General features: G+C 39.5%; 1 protein-coding gene across 6 annotated transcripts in view; it reads right to left on the bottom strand.

The window, feature by feature from the left end:
* Window positions 1-19,423, bottom strand: part of ap3d1 (adaptor related protein complex 3 subunit delta 1) — a 41,273-nt gene extending 21,850 nt beyond the window's left edge. For 4 of the 6 annotated variants that reach the window (XM_088349301.1, XM_088349304.1, XM_088349305.1 and 1 more), the window contains exons 1-9: window positions 19,121-19,423; window positions 7,109-7,204; window positions 4,850-4,930; window positions 4,701-4,781; window positions 4,489-4,596; window positions 3,290-3,419; window positions 953-1,092; window positions 796-869; window positions 651-700 (exon numbers count right to left, since the gene is read on the bottom strand). In XM_088349301.1, coding sequence (XP_088205427.1) covers window positions 651-700; window positions 796-869; window positions 953-1,092; window positions 3,290-3,419; window positions 4,489-4,596; window positions 4,701-4,781; window positions 4,850-4,930; window positions 7,109-7,204; window positions 19,121-19,216 — 856 coding nt within the window. In that variant the 5' untranslated portion in view covers window positions 19,217-19,423. The remainder of the gene's footprint in view (window positions 1-650; window positions 701-795; window positions 870-952; window positions 1,093-3,289; window positions 3,420-4,488; window positions 4,597-4,700; window positions 4,782-4,849; window positions 4,931-7,108; window positions 7,205-19,120) is intronic. The other 2 variants (XM_088349299.1, XM_088349302.1) reach the window with 1 other exon arrangement.
* Between the last annotated feature and the right edge of the window lie 502 nt (window positions 19,424-19,925).

Raw genomic sequence — 19,925 nt, 5'->3', positions numbered from 1 at the left:
ATTTCGAAATCTTTGTTCAGTTTGGAAATTTTGATTCGTTTAGCAATTTGCATACTTTGTAGCCAATCGGAAGCCTGCATCGAATAACATCGTGTTTCCGAACTTTTCCCGGTCGCGCATTCGAAATATAATTTTCCAAAGTAGAAGCACTGAGAACAAAAGAAAAATGGAGAAGTGGTTGGGAATCAAGCAAAAACCTCAGCCCCAGAAGAAAGATTCAAAAGAAGCTAACAAAATGGATGACGCTCCAAAACGTACACGTACATTAAAAGCATCGTGGAAAGAGGAGTTCACGTGGTTTGTAGCAGACGACGCAACGCAAACATTGCATGAATGAAGACGAGTAAATACGGGTACATACTGATGGCAGATGTAAAACAGACATGTCATATACATGCAATGAATGTTATAAGTAGATTTATAATAAACTTAATTTTAAAGTGTTGTTCTGTTATACATTCTGATTATCAATCCTTAATACTTTGCAACAATGTTTTTTTTGCGATTCGTCATCTTATTGTGTTTCAAGTTGTGAAAAATGGGGCAGGCAACTTTTCAGAGTTGTCTGCCCTGGTGTCCGCTAACTTTTTCTCATGAGTTTCAGACACTGTCATAAACATGTCATCCAAAAATGCTTTATAAGTACTGACCTGCAATAACCGTGTTCACACACTCGTACAGCAAAGACATGGCAGATGTACTGCAAATTAGAATAAGACCACAGATTACAAACTTGTTTTTGACCACTTTGAGCTACCAAAAAATCAAAGGAAGCTTCTTATTTCTTCATCTTACCTGTGAATGAGATTTGTGAGAGGTTCAATCAGCTTTTTCCCCAGACGTGGCTCCAGAGGGGTGAGAGCACCAAACTGTAAAAACAGACCCAATGTCACGCATTACTTTTGTCGAATTCTGGGGCATTCACTGATTTTTTTTGCATCAATGCACTCACCAATTTAATAATCTTAATAAGAACCCAGTTGTTAGTGGAGGAAGTCATGAGCTTGAAAAAGAGTGGTGCCAGTGACAAGTAGTTTTTGGGATTCCTGCGGGCCAACTCACAGATCACGTTGACTGCAGCCGATTGCACGCCTGAATGGGGTGGAATGCACAAGAAGATATCAAAAAACTGATGTGTAGTGTCCTGTGCTGTAAAAATTGAAATATTTGAACGGAATAATCACAGTTTCCTCGAGGCTAACCAGTGTCTGAAATAATTTCTGCCCGGACGCCCGGGGCGTGCATCTTTTAAGTCAGTCGTAAAACTTTTGGCCGACAACATTTTCAAGGGAAGAGAAAACAATTTTTAAAAAAATGTCCCCCTCCAAATCAAACGTTTGCTTTATTCCGATTACGAAATCTTCTTTTGGTTTAGAAATTTCTGAATTTTGGTTGTCAGTTTGCATTGTCGGCAGCTAATCAGAAGCCTGCATCAAATAACTCAATGCTTCCGGACTTTCCCGAGCGTTATGAGGTCGTACATTTGCAAATCATTTTCCAAAGTAGACACACGGAGAACGCTAGAAAAATGGAGAAGTGGTTAGGAATCGAGCCAAAACCTCAGCCCCAGAAGAAATATTCAAAAGAAGCTAACAAAATTGATGACGCTAAAAAACGTAAACATACATTAAGAGAATCGTGGAAAGAGGAGTTCACGTGGCTTGTAGCAGACGACGCAACGCAAACATTGCACGAATGAAGAGGAGTATAATTAACCTAAAGCGTTGTTCTGCTATATATTCTGATTATCAATCCTTAACATTTTGCAACAATTGTTTTCTTTTTTTTTTTTTTTTACGAGGAGTCGTCTAATTGTGTTTCAAATTGTGAAAAATGGGGCAGACAACTTTATGGCTGGGCAGGCAACTTTTCAGAATTGTCTGCCCTGGTGTCCGCTAACTCTTTCTCATGAGTTTCAGACACTGGGCTAACTCATAATTGATCAAGATTGAAATACTAATCATGTTTACACATTTAATTCCAATGAATCTGTTTTCTGTAGTGTTTTATTGGTCATACTGAATTAATAATCGTGAGGCTGCGGCTGCATCGGCTCGCTACAACGGGTCAGGTGTATCGACATTTCGTTCTGTGTACATTGTTACAAAGAATGACAATACAAAGGAAATTATTATTATTTTATTATTATTATTATTATTATTATAATTAATGGCATATATAAAAATGTTTTCTTTGTACCTTTTTCTTTTTGATTTATGTTTTTTTCAGGTCAATGTAACTTGTGGTTAATCATCCTGAATTTTTAAATGTGATTCATAACGTTTTCCTCTTTGTTGACTTGTTGTTATTCATATTTACTAAGTTGTTTGTTTACTGCACAGCGGCGCAGTGGTTTGTGTGTGTGCGGCACACTTCTGAGGTCATGGAGAGAACCTCCTGTGTGGAGTTTGCAAGTTCTCCCTGTGCCTGCGCGGGTTTCCTCCGGGCACTCCGGTTTCCTCCCACATTCAAAAAACATGTGTGTCAGATTAATTGGCCGGTCAAAATTGTCCCTAGGTGTGAATGAGCGAGTGAGTTGTCTGTCCCTGTGTGCCCTGCGACTGGCTGGCAACCAGTTCAGGGTGTCCCCTGCCCACTGCCAGAAGATAGCTGGGATGGGCTCCAGCAACCCCGCGACCCTACTGAGGTAAGCTGAGCAGATAATGGATGGATGGATGTTTGTTTACTGTTCGTTTTTTTTATTATTGATTTTTTTTTCTGGTGAATGTTAAACTACAATTTTACATAAAAAGATACGTTTATTCTTTTATTTTAGATTCGTTGACATACCAACAAAGGCTTTGTAGTTGATTTGGTAATACAAGCTGTGATTAAGTAAACCATGGATTGTAATTAAAATAAAAAAATGATTATTATTGCTAAATTCCAGGTTGTAAAGCTTAATAAAATACCCACATCCTTCAGCTATTTATGAACTGCTAACGTTTAATGCTTTAAAATACATTTTTTTTCTACCCGAGTTAGAAATGTCTGACTGCGCCTGAACGCGCCTTGCATCTTACTGAAAAATCCATATTTCCGCTCGATTGTTAGTGGCCGGTTGCTAATGCAATAATTACTAGAGGGATTTTTGTTGTGGTGAATATCGGCAAATGTTTTAGGCACCTAATCCAACGGAGAGCCACTAGGTGCTAACGCTAGCTGTATTAGCAGAATCCACCTCTTTGCATCATTAAATGTGCCCAAAAAAATGCATTTACAAGAGATTGCTAAACAACATTCAATAATATCTTTAACTTGACAACGGGGAATCTCAAGTATGTGGTACCTGGATCTGGGTCTTCAAGTTTCTCTTTGAGCCTGGGGAAAGCAGGGCGGAGGGACTCCGGGTACTTCAGAAACACTTTATACATGATCAGTACTGCTTTCTTCCTGATGTAGGGTTTCGTGTGAGACATCTAGAGCATTGGAAAGTGTGATCGAAAGGAAACTGATTGACCACAAGATGTGAATATAAGGTTATGACATTAACAGAAAGTATGCATACAGTATGATTGAAACTAGTTAGCAATGATCAAAGTCAATTGGATGCTGTTCTTGAACCATTTGGAGAATATGGACTCTTTTTGGTCTCTTTCAAAAAGTAAGACTTTAAAGTTTTGTCCCAAATAAAAATAAAACACAACAAGTGCTACTATCATTGAGTGATCTGAGTTGGAACACACAGAAATGGAAGGTTTTTATTTCGCAACGTCCAACGAAGCAGACATGCTTTTTGGCGGATTTGTTTTAGTCTGTCGCATTATTGTGTGTTTCGGGAGTAAATATTTTACACGGTTGGACTTTGGATTGTCCTTAATGTAACAAAGCTATTTTGCAGCCATTCAAATAATTTATTGATGGCCAGAGGATTTAATTGGTGAGTTGCGCCGGCTTTATAGTTTGGGAGTATCTCGTTTCAGACTGATCGTAATCTGTCCCTGATGATGCTATTTCGAAATCCCAAGAGTAGAAGCTTTCCAATGATATGTGGCACGACCAGGGTTGGGTAGGGTTACTTTAACTGGATTACTTTCAATTACTTTTGGATGACTCCAATACCAAATATGCTAATAAAAGACAAAAGAAACTAAATATGAATAAAATTATTCAATTTTGTGCAGGCTTGGGGAGTAATGGAATACATGGAACGGCAAAAATGATGTTGGCAAGCTGTTTGGATATATTTTCATTTTGTTTCTGTCGCATTTTATGTTTGTTTTGCCGGAGATCAAAGAAATCAAAGCCAGAAGAGAAAGCTTACCACATGTTGTGAGTCATCATTTTATTCATATTTAGTTTATTTTGTCTTTTATTAGCATATTTGGTATTGGAGTCATCCAAAAGTCATTGAAAGTAATCCAGTTCAAGTAACCCTACCCAACCCTGGGCACGACGTAATTCAGTGACTGACACGTATTTGTTGATCAAAAGTCCAGTCGCCTGCCGGCGGAACATAAATGGGTTAATTGTGCCTTTGTGGCTCACCAGAGTCATGATGTCATTTGCAAGGTCCCGAGCCAGGTCGGGGGTGACAAAGCACGACAGACCAGTGAGGGCAACGCCTGTGTCGTACTGGTTGGGACTGCTGAGATCCTGCAAGGGTGAGAGCAAGACTAAGCATTGGGTCTCGAAATTGGAAAACAGGACTAGTACACAACGCCGAAGAGCAGCAACTACGGAAACAGCCGGCCGCTTACCTTTCGGATCTGATTGGTCGTCAGCATGATGACATCGGTGCTCTCGTGGAAGCACTGCGAGGCCGCTAAGTAGCCGATCCTCTGCGTGGGAGTAGAACACCGATTAGAGACATTGCGCTGCCGCGTTTGACCCACTCAACCGTCCGAACCTTGTAAGTGAATTTGGAGGAGCTCATGACTTCCACGATGTTGAACGCGGCCCAGCTCACGTCGTATCCCAGCATTTGCAGCTGTCAGGCAAAAAAAGTCCATCATTTGTTTTATAATAATGCTAGCATTGAGCAATAGTTCAGAACAGCAAATAAGAGACATTGGCAGTGTTTAACATACTATCGACAGTAGGCTGCACTGATTAATCAATGTTGTTAACAAAATTAGATAATAGGAAAAGTCGACTATGAATTTGATTGTTGACTATTGCAGCCAGACTTGTTTTTGCCTCTGATATCATAATAATAATTTCTAAAAGTTGCTTATGTGCAATAGTGGCAACATAATGAAATAGAGAGACACAGACAGACAGACAGACAGACAGACAGACAGACAGAGAAATGGATACTTCATTCATCCCCGTAGGGAAATTCACACTTCCAGCAGTATCCTTGTGTTGAAAAATGAAATAATAAAATAAAACTTATAGAATACAAAAATACCAAATATAACGTGTTGATATGGAGTATTTAAATAGTGCTACGGAAAATACACTGTAAAAAAAGATAGGGTAATATGCAAATGTGGGGCAGGGTTTAATGTGGGCTTTTACTCCCCCGGGTGGAGTTAAAGAGCTCCATGGCGTGAGCAGTCTGTCGCTGAAGCTGCTCTTCTGTTTGGAGATGATGCAGTGTAGTGGATGTAATGAATTGTCCATGATTGACCGCAGCTTGTTCAGTGGTCATCATGAAGTACTTGTACCAAAACTTAAAAGTTTAGGAGCATATTAGCTTCAATACAGCGAATAAGAAGTGTCAGTGACAGTACTTCGAAGATTCACAGATGACAGCTCAACGAAAACAGAGTCTGACTCGGCTCAGTGAGATTAACATAACGTAACGTTCAAGCCCTTAAAGTTTTGATAATAATAATAATAATAATAATAATAATTTCCTTTGTATTGTCATTCTTTGTAACAATGTACACAGAACATGCATTATAAATTTTATAAGGGTATATTTCCCTACAGCACGGTGACACAGTGGTTAGTGCGTGAGAGGCACAGTTCTGAGGTCATGAGATCGAACCTACTGTGTAAAGTTTGCATATTCTCCCCGTGCTTGCGCAGGTTTCTTCTGGGCACTCCGGTTTCCTCCCACATTCCAAAAACATGCATGTCAGGTGAATTGGCCGGTCCAAATTGTCCCTAGGTGTGAATGAGCGAGCGAATTGTCTGTCCCTGTGTGCCCTGTGACTGGCTGACAACCAGTTCAGGGTGTCCCCTGCCCACTGCCCGAAAATAGCTGGGATGGTCTCCAGCACCCCCTGCGACCCTACTGAGGATAAGCGGTGCAGATAATGGATGGATGGATGGATATTTCGCCAAAAAAGAGATCTTGGGCGTTAGAAGAACAAACGTCAGTTGTTGAAACATTACGGGGCGGCAGTAGCTCAGGAGGTAGAGCGCTCGTCTTGGGATCAAGTGATCCCGGTTCGAATCCCGACTCGTCCGTGTTACATGTCGAAGTGTCCTTGGGTAAGACACTGAACCCCTAAGACCCCCAATAAGCAGGTTAGCGCCTAACATGGCTGCAAGGCCGCTATTGGGAAATGTGGAGCACATTGTAAAGCGCTTTGGGAAGTCATTGACTTGAAAAGCGCTATATAAATGCAGATCATTTCATTTCATTTCATTTTATAAACGACAGTTGTTGGAACTGTTTGATTTCAAACTGGAGAATCGTTAAAATGTTTTGTTATACACTTTGCACCTGAACACGAAAATTTCCTTAAAACAATGCACATAATATTGGTTTTAATAATTGTTATATTATTAATTCTTGGTTTACAGGGATTAAAATGTCTACTTGATTTGATTTTTTTTTCATTTATTTGCTTGTAACAAAAAACTGGACAGAGGTTTAATTATGGACTTATGTCTCTAGTGGTTTTAAATGGGGCATTTTAATTTAATGTTTGTACCAATCAGAAGTATGTTCAATAAAACATGTATTTACCATTGTACCTATTGTTTTTGTGTTTATTATCATTTGCATGATGATTAAATCAACTTTGTGCAAAATTTAACAAGACAATAATGATAATCAGATTATTAGACTAATTGTTTTATTTATCGGTGGCTAGTCAACTGTAAAAATATATAGTTGCAGCCCTAACCACCCCACAATTCTTCACTCGTTATAAAAGCAAGAGCTAATTTTAACACTCATAACTTTTACTCTTGCAGGTTTACTTACGTAGGTGAGCTTGCAAACGGCATTGGCTTTGACGGCGATGTTGTCCTGCTTGAGCTCCTGTTTGATCTCATCGATGCAAGTGGAGATGTACTTGGCCTGGGGGTGGACGAAAAGGGTAGAGACACCGGATCGCATTAGTGACAATGATGCAGCATTTGCCGGAGGGCAAAGAGAGAAAAGCAGCCCCACAATGGGAAAAGCTGCATTTAAGGCCCTGATAAACAGACCACCTGATAAAAGGCACAATTATTTGAGCCTTTGAATTATACGCCACTGGGGTGTTGTTGTGTGTGAAGTGAGATTTCCCTTCCTGCTAAAAATAGGAAGAGATCATGGCTGACAATCAGAGACTTATTAGATATTTTCCTTTTTGATATTTGCTATAGATATTCCAACTGAAGAACAAGGATACATCAGTAAAATGATTTACATCACAACGTGCTAATGCCGTACAAAAACATGTAAAGTTCAGTATTTGAAAATCAGCAAAAGCCTGAGGAATGTTACCATGATGTTTGTTTGGATCCCTTAAGCACACAGGTCTATGGGGAGCAATACATCAATTTATTGGTTGTTCATAAAAGAGAGAATTCGAAAAGTTGGTGAAGCCTACAAAGCTTGTACTGAGCATTTAAAAATTGTATTTGTAACTTGTGTTACATCCAAATGATATTTGTGTTAAAGTGACTGTCAGGACGAGAACAGAAACAGGACCCAACTGTGTCACGTTTCTCAAGTTTTATTAAAGGAAAGAGGAAGGGCTGCGCCCACGAGCCGGTGTTTGCTTGGCGCGGGAGAGAAGTCGCTCTGAAAGCGGAAGTGGATCTTCTGTGGCGAGCGATGGCGGCGGCGGGAACGGAAAAACAAGCAAGGAGCCGGGACAGGAGAGCAAAAACGAGTTGTAAGCCAGGAAAGGAGAGTAGACGTGGTTGGGGAGAAAAGAGGTCGAAAGTCGGGACGGGAGAGTAGACGTGGTCAGGATCAAAAACGGGTCGGAGCCGGGGGACAGACGGAAGCAAAAAAACAGGAGGGAGTCAGCGTTGAAAAAGGCTTGCCTAGTGTTAACTGAGGTTCACAGGCGGACTGACAACAGGGGACAGACAGGACTGGGTTCAAATACTGACAGGGAGCCAATCAGAAACCGCGGCAGTTTGCGCCAATTGAGCAGGCGCAGCTGAGTCACATCAGTAATCATGACAGTGACAAAGTGTTGGATTAGTTAGTTTTAATGATTTTGTTTTTCAATAATTAATATGCAGACGGTGGATTTCAAAGGCAAAACCTCTAAAGAGCTATTTTCTGCACAAGCTCTGAGATTCTGATTTTTTTATCAGTTTGCACAAGATATGTTTTTTTTTTACAAAATAAATTATACAATGCTATTGCATGATGAGTTGGTTTCGATTTTTTAAAATAGAATTGTACGAAAAAAATCTACTGTATACTTTCTTTATACATGATCTTTGCACCACCGCAATCTGGGTTTGATTCCCGTTGCATCTAATTTCTAAGTACGAACTGAGAGATAGTCATATATCAGTGTTTGAAATAACGTCTGCATCTTTTACGTCGGGCGTACAACTTATAATACTTCTTTGCCCGGGTGGCCGACAATTTTTTTCAAGAAAATAAGTAAATAAATAAATAATTAAAAAAAAAAAAAAAAAAAGATTAAACCATACGTATGCTTTATTCCGATTTCGAAATCTTCGTTCGGTTTGGAAATTTCGCTTTGTTTAGCAATTTGCATACTCGGCAGTCAATCAGAAGACTGCATCGAATAAGTTCGTGCTTCCGGACTTTCCCAAGTGTTATAAGGTCGCGCATTTGCATATCATTTTCCAAATTAGACGCACAGAGAACACAAGAACAATGGAGAAGTGGTTAAGAACAAGCCAAAACCTCAGCCCCAGAAGAAAGATTCAAAAGAAGCTAACAAAATTTGTGACGCTACAAAACGTAAATGTACATTAAAAGCATCATGGAAAGAGTAGTTCACGTGGCTTGTAGCAGACGACGCAACGCAAACGTTGCACGAATGAAGATGAGTAAATACAGGTACATACTGATGGCAGATGGAAAACAGCGATGTCCTAAACATGCAATGAATGTTACGAGTAGATTTATAATAAACTTAATTTAAAAGTGTTGTTCTGTTGAATATTCTGATTATCAATCCTTAATACTTTGCAATAACGGGTTTTTTTTTGCGCTTCGTCATCTTATTGGGTTTCAAGTTGTGAAAAATGGGGCAGGCGACTTTATGGCTGGGCAGGCAACTTGGTGTCCGCTAACTTTTTCTCACCAGTTTCAGACACTGCATAAACTTGTGCGTATTAGACATGAATAAATACAGTAATTATTAGCTATATCGCCCAACCCTACCTCAAATATTTACATACTATCATATTCAGCGTATCTTCCCGTGAACCCAGAGAGTAAACAGTGTGTTAGTATTACACCAAACCCAAACTACTTTCCTGAACGCGCAAATATCATCGCCTCAGCCCACAAATTGCCGATTCGTTGAAATACACAAAGAACATGCAGTTAAAAAGTGACACCACATGCCCAACATTCCATTTTGAGTCTGAGTGAGAGGCCCGAATGAGAGCATACCCGAAAAAAAGAGTGAAAGTAGCTGGCTGGTCATGTGTGTGCAGTCATGAGACAGTGCAGTGACATGGGGGAGTAATGTGTGAGAGAGTGCAACAAACACCAGCAACTCCGAGCCGATTGAAACAAGTGAAATCGCTGACGTGGAATCTACGGCTGTCCAAGTCACACTGGAATGACTTCCGCAATAGAGCCAAGGCAGATGAACATAGCAGCAATTTGAGATTTTAGGGTCAACTCGACAAGCTGCACAATAGATCTGTTTTAAAAACCCAGAATGGAGTCGAGTGGGAGATTTCACACGGCATAGCGGTATTTTGCGATCATCTAATTCGATAAAAAAGCACAAGCGACATAATAGTTTGTCATGCTGCTCTATTTAATGACTTCCACAGGGTCGGACAAGTGAGTATTTGTCCAGAGTCCATAGAGAGAAGACTTGTCCTGCCCTTCCAATCCCAATCAAAATTGTGGAAAAATCTCTCATTTTGTCCCAGACGCTAAAGATGTCTAATCAGACTGCAATTTTTGGTTAACATAAATGAGTTGGGGAAAAAAAAGGAAGAATACAGAGATTAATTTGACGTTTTATACTGACACTGGACAATTATGGTTTCTCCGGCGCTTTTTCACTCTTGCTGCTGCTGGACCTTGGTGCTGCCTTTGACACTGTGGACCATAATATCGGACTAGGACGGTTGGAAAAATGGATTGGTCTCTCAGGAACCGTCCTCTTATGGTTCAGATCCTACCTCTCAGATAAGACGCACTGTGTTAAATATGGTAAAATAACATCTGAGCCCATTAGTGTTACCTATGGTGTTCCGCAGGGTTCAGTACTTGCCCCCCTTCTTTTCAGCATTTACATGCTTCCATGAGTTGATATTATTCGCAAGTATAATATCAGTTTCCATTGCTACGCAGATGACACTCAACTATATCTTCCAATGGAGGAATCTGCCACACTAAACTGTGGAAATTAAGAGGCCTGCCTCACTGAGGTACAAGAATGGATGTCACTCAACTTCTTGCGCCTTGACTCCGAAAAGACCGAAATGCTAGTTATTGGTCCATCTAAATGCCGTGACTTGTTCTCAAAAACGTCTCTAAACCTTGACAAATGTAATATCACCCAGAGTGACTCAGTCAAAAATTTAGGTGTCATATTTGACCCCGATCTGTCCTTTCAAACACACGTTAAGAATATTACTAGAACAGCTTGTTTTACATCTTCGCAATATTGCTAAAATTTGCCCTATGCTGTCTCAGTGGGATGCAGAGATTATAATTCATGACGTTTGTTATCTCCCGTCTCGATTACTGTAATGCACTACTCTCCTTAAGTCCAAAATCAAGAGCCTTCAGCTAGTACAAAATGCCGCAGCGAGGCTTTTGACTAAGACAAGAAAGTTTGATCACATGACCCCGATTTTAGCTAACCTGCATTGGCTCCCTGTTAGCTTAAGATGTGATTTGAAGGTTCTGTTGGTACTATACAAAATCATGCATGGAGTTGCGCCCTCATATCTTTCAGATTTCATCTCTCCCTATGGCGCCTTCTCTCTGTAAATGCTGGTCAACTAGTGATCCCAAGAGCCAAGAAGAGATCCGCAGGTTTGAGCGATTTCTCCATTCGGGGCCCGGTGCTGTGGAATGCTCTTCCCCCTGAGATTCCATCTGCAACCTCAGTGGAAATGTTTAAATCTAAGCTTAAAACACACTTTTATTCTATAGCATATGAATAACCTATATTTTATGTTGACAATATCTGTGTATTATTTGCCCTCATGTATGTTTTAGATCAGGGGATGCTGTCATAATAGTCTGTGGTTTGCAATAATCTGTGGTCTGTGCAGCCCTTTCAGACTCTTTGTGATTGAGGGCTATACGAATAAACTTTACTTGACCAGTAACATTTTTGGCCCTTATTGTGTAAGAAGATATGTAAAAATGTTCAGAATTTTTCTGAAACATTAGGCAAATCATTGGAGTAATACTGAAACCCCAAAACCCTCTGCATTGAAAAACATAATAAAACAACCTTTGAAAGAGATGCCAAAACAAGTAAGTAATTTGTATTAAAAAAAGGGGGAACTGAACTTGTTTAAGAAGTGTTTTACGGGAAAAAAATGTTTTTTTTTTTACAATAATAAAAAAAAAAATGACTACACCCAAGGTGACTTCCATAGACTTAAAGCAAAAACTGCATCGACAGAGCTCGTGAACCGAAAAGTGTGGGCACTCCTGTTTCAGAGCCAGATTGATGATCTAATGTTATGGTAACAGCTAATCAATCGGCTTTCCACGTTAGCATGCTTTTTTTGCTCTCTGGTCATCAGGCAGGCCAAATATCAGTACCGATAATTGGCCTGCCTAATAATCGGTCAACCTTTACTTTTAGGTTCCCCTATGACAGTGGTTCTCCAATAGTGGGGCGGGCCCAGCTGAGGGGTCTGCTAAGGTCTGGCTAGGGTGGCCTGGGCACGTTTGACCTTGGGGCACCTTTTTTTTAACTTTCCAAAGAAATAAGTGCAATTACACCTCCACTACACTAGGGAGCAGTGGCGCACTCATCGTCAGTGTTTTGTTTACGCTCAACCTACAAGCTATGCATATAGCAAAGAGTATTAGCATTGAGTATAAAGTGTAGATACAAAGTGATTTCTTGGCGGGGGCGTGACAGAAAATAATTGAGAAGCACTGGCTTAGGATATGAGGAGCTGTAAGCTGCGGTCGCACGAACACAAAAACATGAATAATAGAACAATATGTCCCATGTTGACTAGGCAACCATCACCTTATCTGAGCCTTCAGGGTTAAGTTACCATTGACAAAAAAGTCAAGACAAGCAGTTGCCGGATCGCAAGAATGAGCAGATACAACACAGCGAAGATACTCGCCTTTTTTTGCACCGCCGTGGATGAAAATGTGCGAGATTCTTAAAACACTCGGAATTTCACACTTCACCCAAAGTTGGGTTAAGTACACAACTGTGAAAGCTAGTTTTTCGGGAGTTCCAGTACAGGGTTTGTACATTTTGAATGGCCAAATTCAAGCACTTTTTAAGAACTTTCAAAGCCAACTTTTTAATTTCTCGACTACAATTAAAAGAAGAGCGCTGTGAGAGCACACCCAGCATCCACCGTGAAAAAGAAATCTGCTTCGTGGGTAAACATTCTATACTGTATCACCAGCGCGCTGAGAATGTTGACATTTTTATTGTTTAATATCTTGTGCATCCATTCGATACGGTTGGTGTAGTGTAAAGAAGAGGCGAGCAGTTTCATGTGAAATGAAAGTAGAATAAGAAAGCTTGATGCGGTTGAGAAAATGGTCAGATCACTTTTTTCGGCCGCTTTCCATACCTGTCAACCTGTACGTTTTTGCCGTACAAAGTACGTTTATTATGCATCCTAAGACGTGTACGACGTACAAGAAAATCTGGACGGAAAAACGCAAATTTGTCAATTGTGGGTACCATCCGGTATCACGAAACGGCAAATCAATCAAACGAGTTCGCCTCGGTAGCCTCTATCTCAGTATCGTTTTTTTTCGTTGCAAACGAAGCGAGCGGTTTGATGCTACTGTGCACATGCGTCTGCCGCCTGGGGATTTCCCATTATGCATCATTCCGTGGTAGTTGTGTAGTGAAAGGAAGTCCGTCTACCTCCTGAGCAGTGGCTCAGGAGTTAGAGCGCTCATCTTGTGATCGAGAGAACGCAGTTCGAATCCCGGCTCCTCCGTGTTACATGTCGAAGTGTCCTTGAGTAAGACACTGAACCCCTAATACCCCCAATGAGCAGGTTAGCGCCTTACATGGCTGCACGGCCGCTAATGGGAAATGTGAAGCACAATGTAAAGTGCTTTGGGAAGTCTTGACTTGAAAAGCGCTGTATAAATGCAAATCATTTCATTTCATTTCATGTACAATATAACATGTTAAACGACATAAACACGTTTGAAAAAAAATATGGTGCAAGATTATTTTGTAAGAGAATATACGACCGTTTGTAAGGGCATGAGGCCCTGGAGCGCGACAGGTATGACTTTCTACCACGGAGGAGGAAGTTGGCTAGCTCTTGAAGCACATCTTCCAAAAGTAAGTTAAACTTTACTTTATTTATCTTAATAGAGCATATTATTTTATGGAATATTTAAATTTGGTACAAAACAATACAAGTTACTTATACAAGCCTTTATTTTTTTACTTCGCGTTTCTCATCATATTTAAGCTTTTCCTGTTCTTTAATAAGGGAAAGAGTTTCAAAAATGCTATAATTTGGGGGGAATGCTAGGGTATCATTTACCCCCAAAACGGGCTGGTTACGCCCCTGGGTAAAATCTCACTGTAAAAATATAATGCCATGGGGATTGCATCGTTTAACTACTAAAAATGCTGGTTCTGCTATTGGTTTGTTTTACGGCATTACAAAAAAATCCCAGATACTATTGGCCAAACTCATTCCCACAATGCCTTTATTATTCATCTCAAAATTTTGTGAGTTTTGTTAAGCCTTTGCGCTTCAACGATACTGTACTGTTTTTTTTTTTTTGTTCTGTATATAGTCGCTTTTTGCGTTGATGCTAAAAGAAGAGGCAAAAACATGATAACAATGGAAAAGAAGCTTGCGATTATCAAGAAATATAAGTAAGGCATGCCAACGTCTACGCTCGCCAAGTTTCATGGTCACCGGGCTGCAACAACAAATCGCTGATTAAAAGCGGTGGACACCAATTCGATCATCGATTTGTTCTATCACGTGATTTATGAGCTGACAAGTGCGGGCTACTCAGCTTCCCTTAGGGGCTGCCAGGTGCTCGCGGGCACCATGTTGGAGACCCCTGCTTTTAAGTGGATGACAGTCCTAGCAAGTGAAGTTTTGAAATCAATGTATTATTTAATGGCCTGTTTGTTGCCATCTACCCCCCCTAACCCCACCGACTGCATCCACCCGCAACCCCACCCGACCAGCCCAAATCGAGTCACACCAAAGGGAAGATTTGAGTTAAATATACATGTAAATGAAAATGTAATTGTGAAGTTATTTAATTATATGCACTTATATTACACAAAACTAGTACTTTCTTGGTTACATTTTTTATTTTATGTCTTAATAGGGAGTACCTGGGGTTTAGTATCATACACTAATTACAATAGCTGTCCTCAGTCATACGGTTATTTCAATTTATGATCCCCAATTCAGAATGAATGACTTCATCACAGGGGTCTATTGCATAAGGTGAAATTTATAAAACAGAAGAGTATGCACATTTTAATCCAGCTCTCTGCATTCACCCACTAACTCTACTGTACCAGCTCCATCACCTCACACCAAAGGTAACTAACACTTTGTTTTTTCTCCCTTAAACCCATTTCAATGCTACTTAATCATAAGCATGTGTATTAAACATAAGTAGTACTTAGTAAAATATACTATTTCGTAAATGAAATGTTTTTATTTGGGTTGCCGGGGGGTTCCCGACAAATCAGCTAATTAATATAAGTTTTTATCTCCCGCCATTCAACAATTTCACTCAATGATCTCCACTTCAGACTGATTACATTATCCAAAGGGTCGCCTGGGAAGGGTAAAGTTAGCAAAAACTGAAGTATATCTTAATTTTAATTCACCATTTCCTGCCCCTCCTTGCATTCACCCACTCACTCCAATGTACCAGCTCCAGTCTCATCACACCAAAGGTAAATAATATTTAATTTTCTCCCCATCTATAATACTTTTTATTCTCGTGCACCTGTATTGCACATAAATAGTACTTACTTCAATATACTATTTGGTTATTCTAATCTTTATATGTGGGGTACTGGGGGTTGGAATGCATAAGTTAATTGCAAAAGGCTTATATAACTTGTCATATAGCAATATAGATTTAGGATTCACTTTTGGACTGATTAGGTTATCCCAGAGGGCTATTGCATAGGTAAATGTGTAAAAAACAGAAGGGTATACAAATTTTAATCTACCATCTCCTGCCCCCTGCATCCACCCAGTAACCCCAATGTACCAGCTCTAGTCACATCAGACCAAAGGTAAATCATATTTTATCTTTTCCCCATTTCTAAAAGTATTTAATCACGTACACAAGTATTGCACATACTTCAATATACAATATTGTTATTTTAATCTTTTTATGTGGAGTACTGGGGGTTGGAACACATTAGTTAATTGCAATAGGCTTATACCACCTGCAATACAGCAATATCACTTTAGGATTCCCAGTTTTAGACTGATTAGGCAAATTTATTTAAAAAAAAACACACACAAAAAAAGACTACCCACATTTTAATCTGTCATCTCCTGCCCCCTGTGCATCCACCGACTAACTCCAATATACCAGTGCTAGTCACTTCACACCAAAGGTAAATAATAATAAATTTTTCCCATGTACTTGTTTGATGATACAAGTGGTACTTATTCTAATATACATTTTTGTCATTTGAATCTTTTCATGTGGAGTACTAGGGGTTGGAACACATGAGTTAATTGCAATAGTATCACCTGCAATAAAGCAATATCACTTGAGGATTCCCACTTTTGGACTAATAATGTAATTCCAGGGGTCTATTGAATAGGTCGATGTATAAAAAAACAGAGTATCCAATATTTTTAATCTGCCATCGCCTGTCCCCTGTGCATCCACCCACTAACCCCAATGTACCAGCGCTAGTCACTTCACACCAAAGGTAAATAATACTACATTTTTCCCCATGTACGTATTTGATCATACAAGTAGTACTTAGTCCAATATACATTTTTGTCATTTTAATCTTTTTACGTCGGGTCTAGGGGTTGGAACATGAGTTAATTGCAATAGTATCACCTGCAATACAGCAATCTCACTTGAGGATTCCCACTTTTGGACTGATTATGTTATCCTAGGGGTCTATTGCATAGGTCGATGTATGAACAATAGGAGTATCCAACTTTTTAATCTGCCATCGCCTGTCCCCTGTGCATCCACCCACTCACTCCAATGTACCAGCGCTAGTCAATTTACACAAAAGGTAACTAATAGTATACTTTTTCCCTTGAACCTATTTGATCGTACAAGTCGTACTTATTATAATATACACTTTGGTTATTTTAATCTTTCATGTGGAGTACTAGGCGTTGCAACACATAAGTTAATTGCAATAGGCTTGTATCACTTGAGGATTCCCACTTTTGGACTATTAATGTAATCCCTGGGTTCTATTGCATAGGTCAATGGATGAAAATAAGGAGTATCCAACTTTTTAATTTGCCATTGCCTGTCCCCTGTGCATCCACCCACTAACTCCAATGTACCAGCGCTAGTCAATTTACACAATAGGTAACTCATATCATCCTTTTTCCCTCGAACTTATTTGATCATACAAGTAGTACTTATTCTAATATACACTTTCGTTATTTTAATCTTTTCATGTGGGGTACTAGGGGTGAGAACACATGAGTTAATTGCAATAGGCTTGTACCACCTGTAATACAGCAATATCACTTGAGGATTTCCCACTATTGGACTGATTATGTTATCGCAGGAGTCTATTGCATAGGCCGATATAAAAAAAAAAAACATAGGAGTACCCAACTTTTTAATCTGCCATCCCCTGTGCATCCACCCACTAACTCCAATGTACCAGCGCTAGTCAATTCACACCAAAGGTAACTCATAGGTTAAGGGAAAAAGTATAATATTTGATCGTACAAGTAGTACTTATTCTAATATATGTAGGGAAGTTAGTGAAGGGTGCCCCTGGGGGGCGCAATTTCGTTATCTTAACGCTTTAGTGTGGGGTTGAGACGGAACAGCTGATAATTTAATTTTCCCCGCTTTACGGCAATTTCACTTTACGATCCCCAATTTAGTACTGGGCTACTGTAGAGTGAAATTCGCCTAAAACGAAAGAATATCGGAAAGCTAATGCGAATTTTAGACGCAGCGAACCATTGTTATCATTTTAAGCTAGCTGTCAATGAGCAAGATAATGTCGCTTATTAACTTAAAAAACATGACGTAAAATGGACATTTAGGTGAATGTTAACATAAGATGTGGTCTCACGTGGTAAATATTCAACCGTAATAGACGTTTTTTGTTAAGTTTTAGGTCATTTTAAGCTAGCTGTCAACGAGCAAGCTAATGTCGCTTATTAAGTTTATTTAATGTTAAAAAACACGACGTAAAATGGACATTTAGGTGAATGTTAACATAAGATGTGGTGTCACGTGGTAAATATTCAACCGTAATAGACGTTTTTTGTTAAGTTTTAGGTCATTTTAAGCTAGCTGTCAACGAGCAAGCTAATGTCGCTTATTAAGTTTATTTAATGTTAAAAAACACGACGTAAAATGGACATTTAGGTGAATGTTAACATAAGATGCGGTGTCACGTGGTACTTATTCAGCCGTAATAGACGTTTTTTTGTTAAGTTTTAGGTCATTTTAAGCTAGCTGTCAACGAGCAAGCTAATGTCGCTTATTAAGTTTATTTAATGTTAAAAACACGACGTAAATTGGACATTTAGGTTAATTAACATAAGATGCGGTGTCACGAGGTAATTATTCAGCCGTAATGGACTTTTTTTGTCAAGTTTTAGGTCATTTTAAGCTAGCTGTCAACGAGCAAGGTAATGTCGCTTATTAAGTTAATTTAATGTTAAAAACACGACGTAAATGGACATTTAGGTGAATGTTAACATAAGATGCGGTGTCACGTGGTAAATATTCAACCGTAATAGACGTTTTTTGTCAAGTTTCAGGTCATTTTAAGCTAGCTGTCAACGAGCAAGCTAATGTCGCTTATTAAGTTTATTTAATGTTAAAAACACGACGTAAATGGACATTTAGGTGAATGTTAACATAAGATGCGGTGTCACAAAGTAATTATTAAGCCGTAATAGACGTTTTTTGTTAAGTTTTAGGTCATTTAAGCTAGCTGTCAACGAGCAAGCTAATGTCGCTTATTAAGTTTATTTAATGTTAAAACACGACGTAAAATGGACATTTAGGTGAATTAACATAAGATGCAGTGTCACGAGGTAATTATTCAGCCGTAATGGACGTTTTTTGTTAAGTTTTAAGTCATTTTAAGCTAGCTGTCAACGAGCAGGCTAATGCCGCTTATTAAGTTTATTTAATGTTAAAAACACGACGTAAATGGACATTTAGGTGAATGTTAACATAAGATGCGGTGTCACGAGGTAATTATTCAGCCGTAATGGACGTTTATGTTAAGTTTTAAGAGCCAGCTAAGCGGCTAAATGACAGTTAGCGTGGATGCTAACATTTAGCCCCGAATACATCCGACGAGTGGCCGAACCTAACGGTTATTTACGCCGTAGGGAGGATGACGTCTAGGGGTTATAAGCCCCGCGATTTGCGTCTTTTTAGGGGGTTTACCTCATCGTCTTTATGGTTCCTGATGCCGCGTACTAAATCCTGGAGGTTTTTATCGAACATCCGATCGATGCTCCCTTTGACGATCTTCAAAGCCATGTTTGCTGGTACCGGTGGGTTGCCGCTCCTGCTGCCGGGGTGGTCGTCGTGAGCCCCGGGGCGGAGACTTCACGTTAGGGGGGTTTGGAGGGGGGAGGGAGCGAAGAGAAGGCCGGAGAGTGACGGAGCGTCCTGGGATTCTGAGTGCGCATAGACGCCTGGCTGGCACTGGCTGAATGGAGGAAGAGGCTGACAAAATGGCGTCCGAGAGTCAGCTGACTGGAGAATGATGCGAGGAGTGGGAATTAAAGGTCCACGCACACAAACACGAGCTTTCTATCTCTTTCTCCTTTTTCTCTTCTTTCCTTCTTTATTTAGTTCTTTATTTTGTTCTATCTCTTTTTCACTGTCTTTTTTTCTCTCTTTTCTGTCTTCAATCTTTCTTTTTCCATTTTATTTTCTTTCTTTCAGTCATTTTTAATTCTTTCATTTTTATCTTATTTTCGTTCATTTCATTATCTTTCATTATGCTTTTCTTTCTTTCGTTCTGTCATTTCTATTTTCTTACTCTTATCTATTTTGTTGTCCATTTTTCTGTCTTTCAGTCATGTTTATTTTATTTCTGTCATTTTTTTCATTTTTCGTTCTTTATTTCATTTTTTTCTGTCTTTATTTTTTTCTGTCATTTGTATTTTCTCTTTCTGTCAATATCAGTTTTTCTCTTTCTGTAATTTTCTTTTTTTCTTCCTTTCCACTCAGCTTTTTTTTT

Source organism: Urocampus carinirostris, chromosome 12 (genome assembly GCF_059441175.1).
Source record: "Urocampus carinirostris isolate Australia breed hairy pipefish chromosome 12, RoL_Ucar_1.0, whole genome shotgun sequence".
In the NCBI taxonomy this organism is placed as follows: domain Eukaryota; kingdom Metazoa; phylum Chordata; class Actinopteri; order Syngnathiformes; family Syngnathidae; genus Urocampus; species Urocampus carinirostris.
Note: the sequence above shows the minus strand (reverse complement) of the source record. Positions and strands in the feature narration are given on the sequence as shown.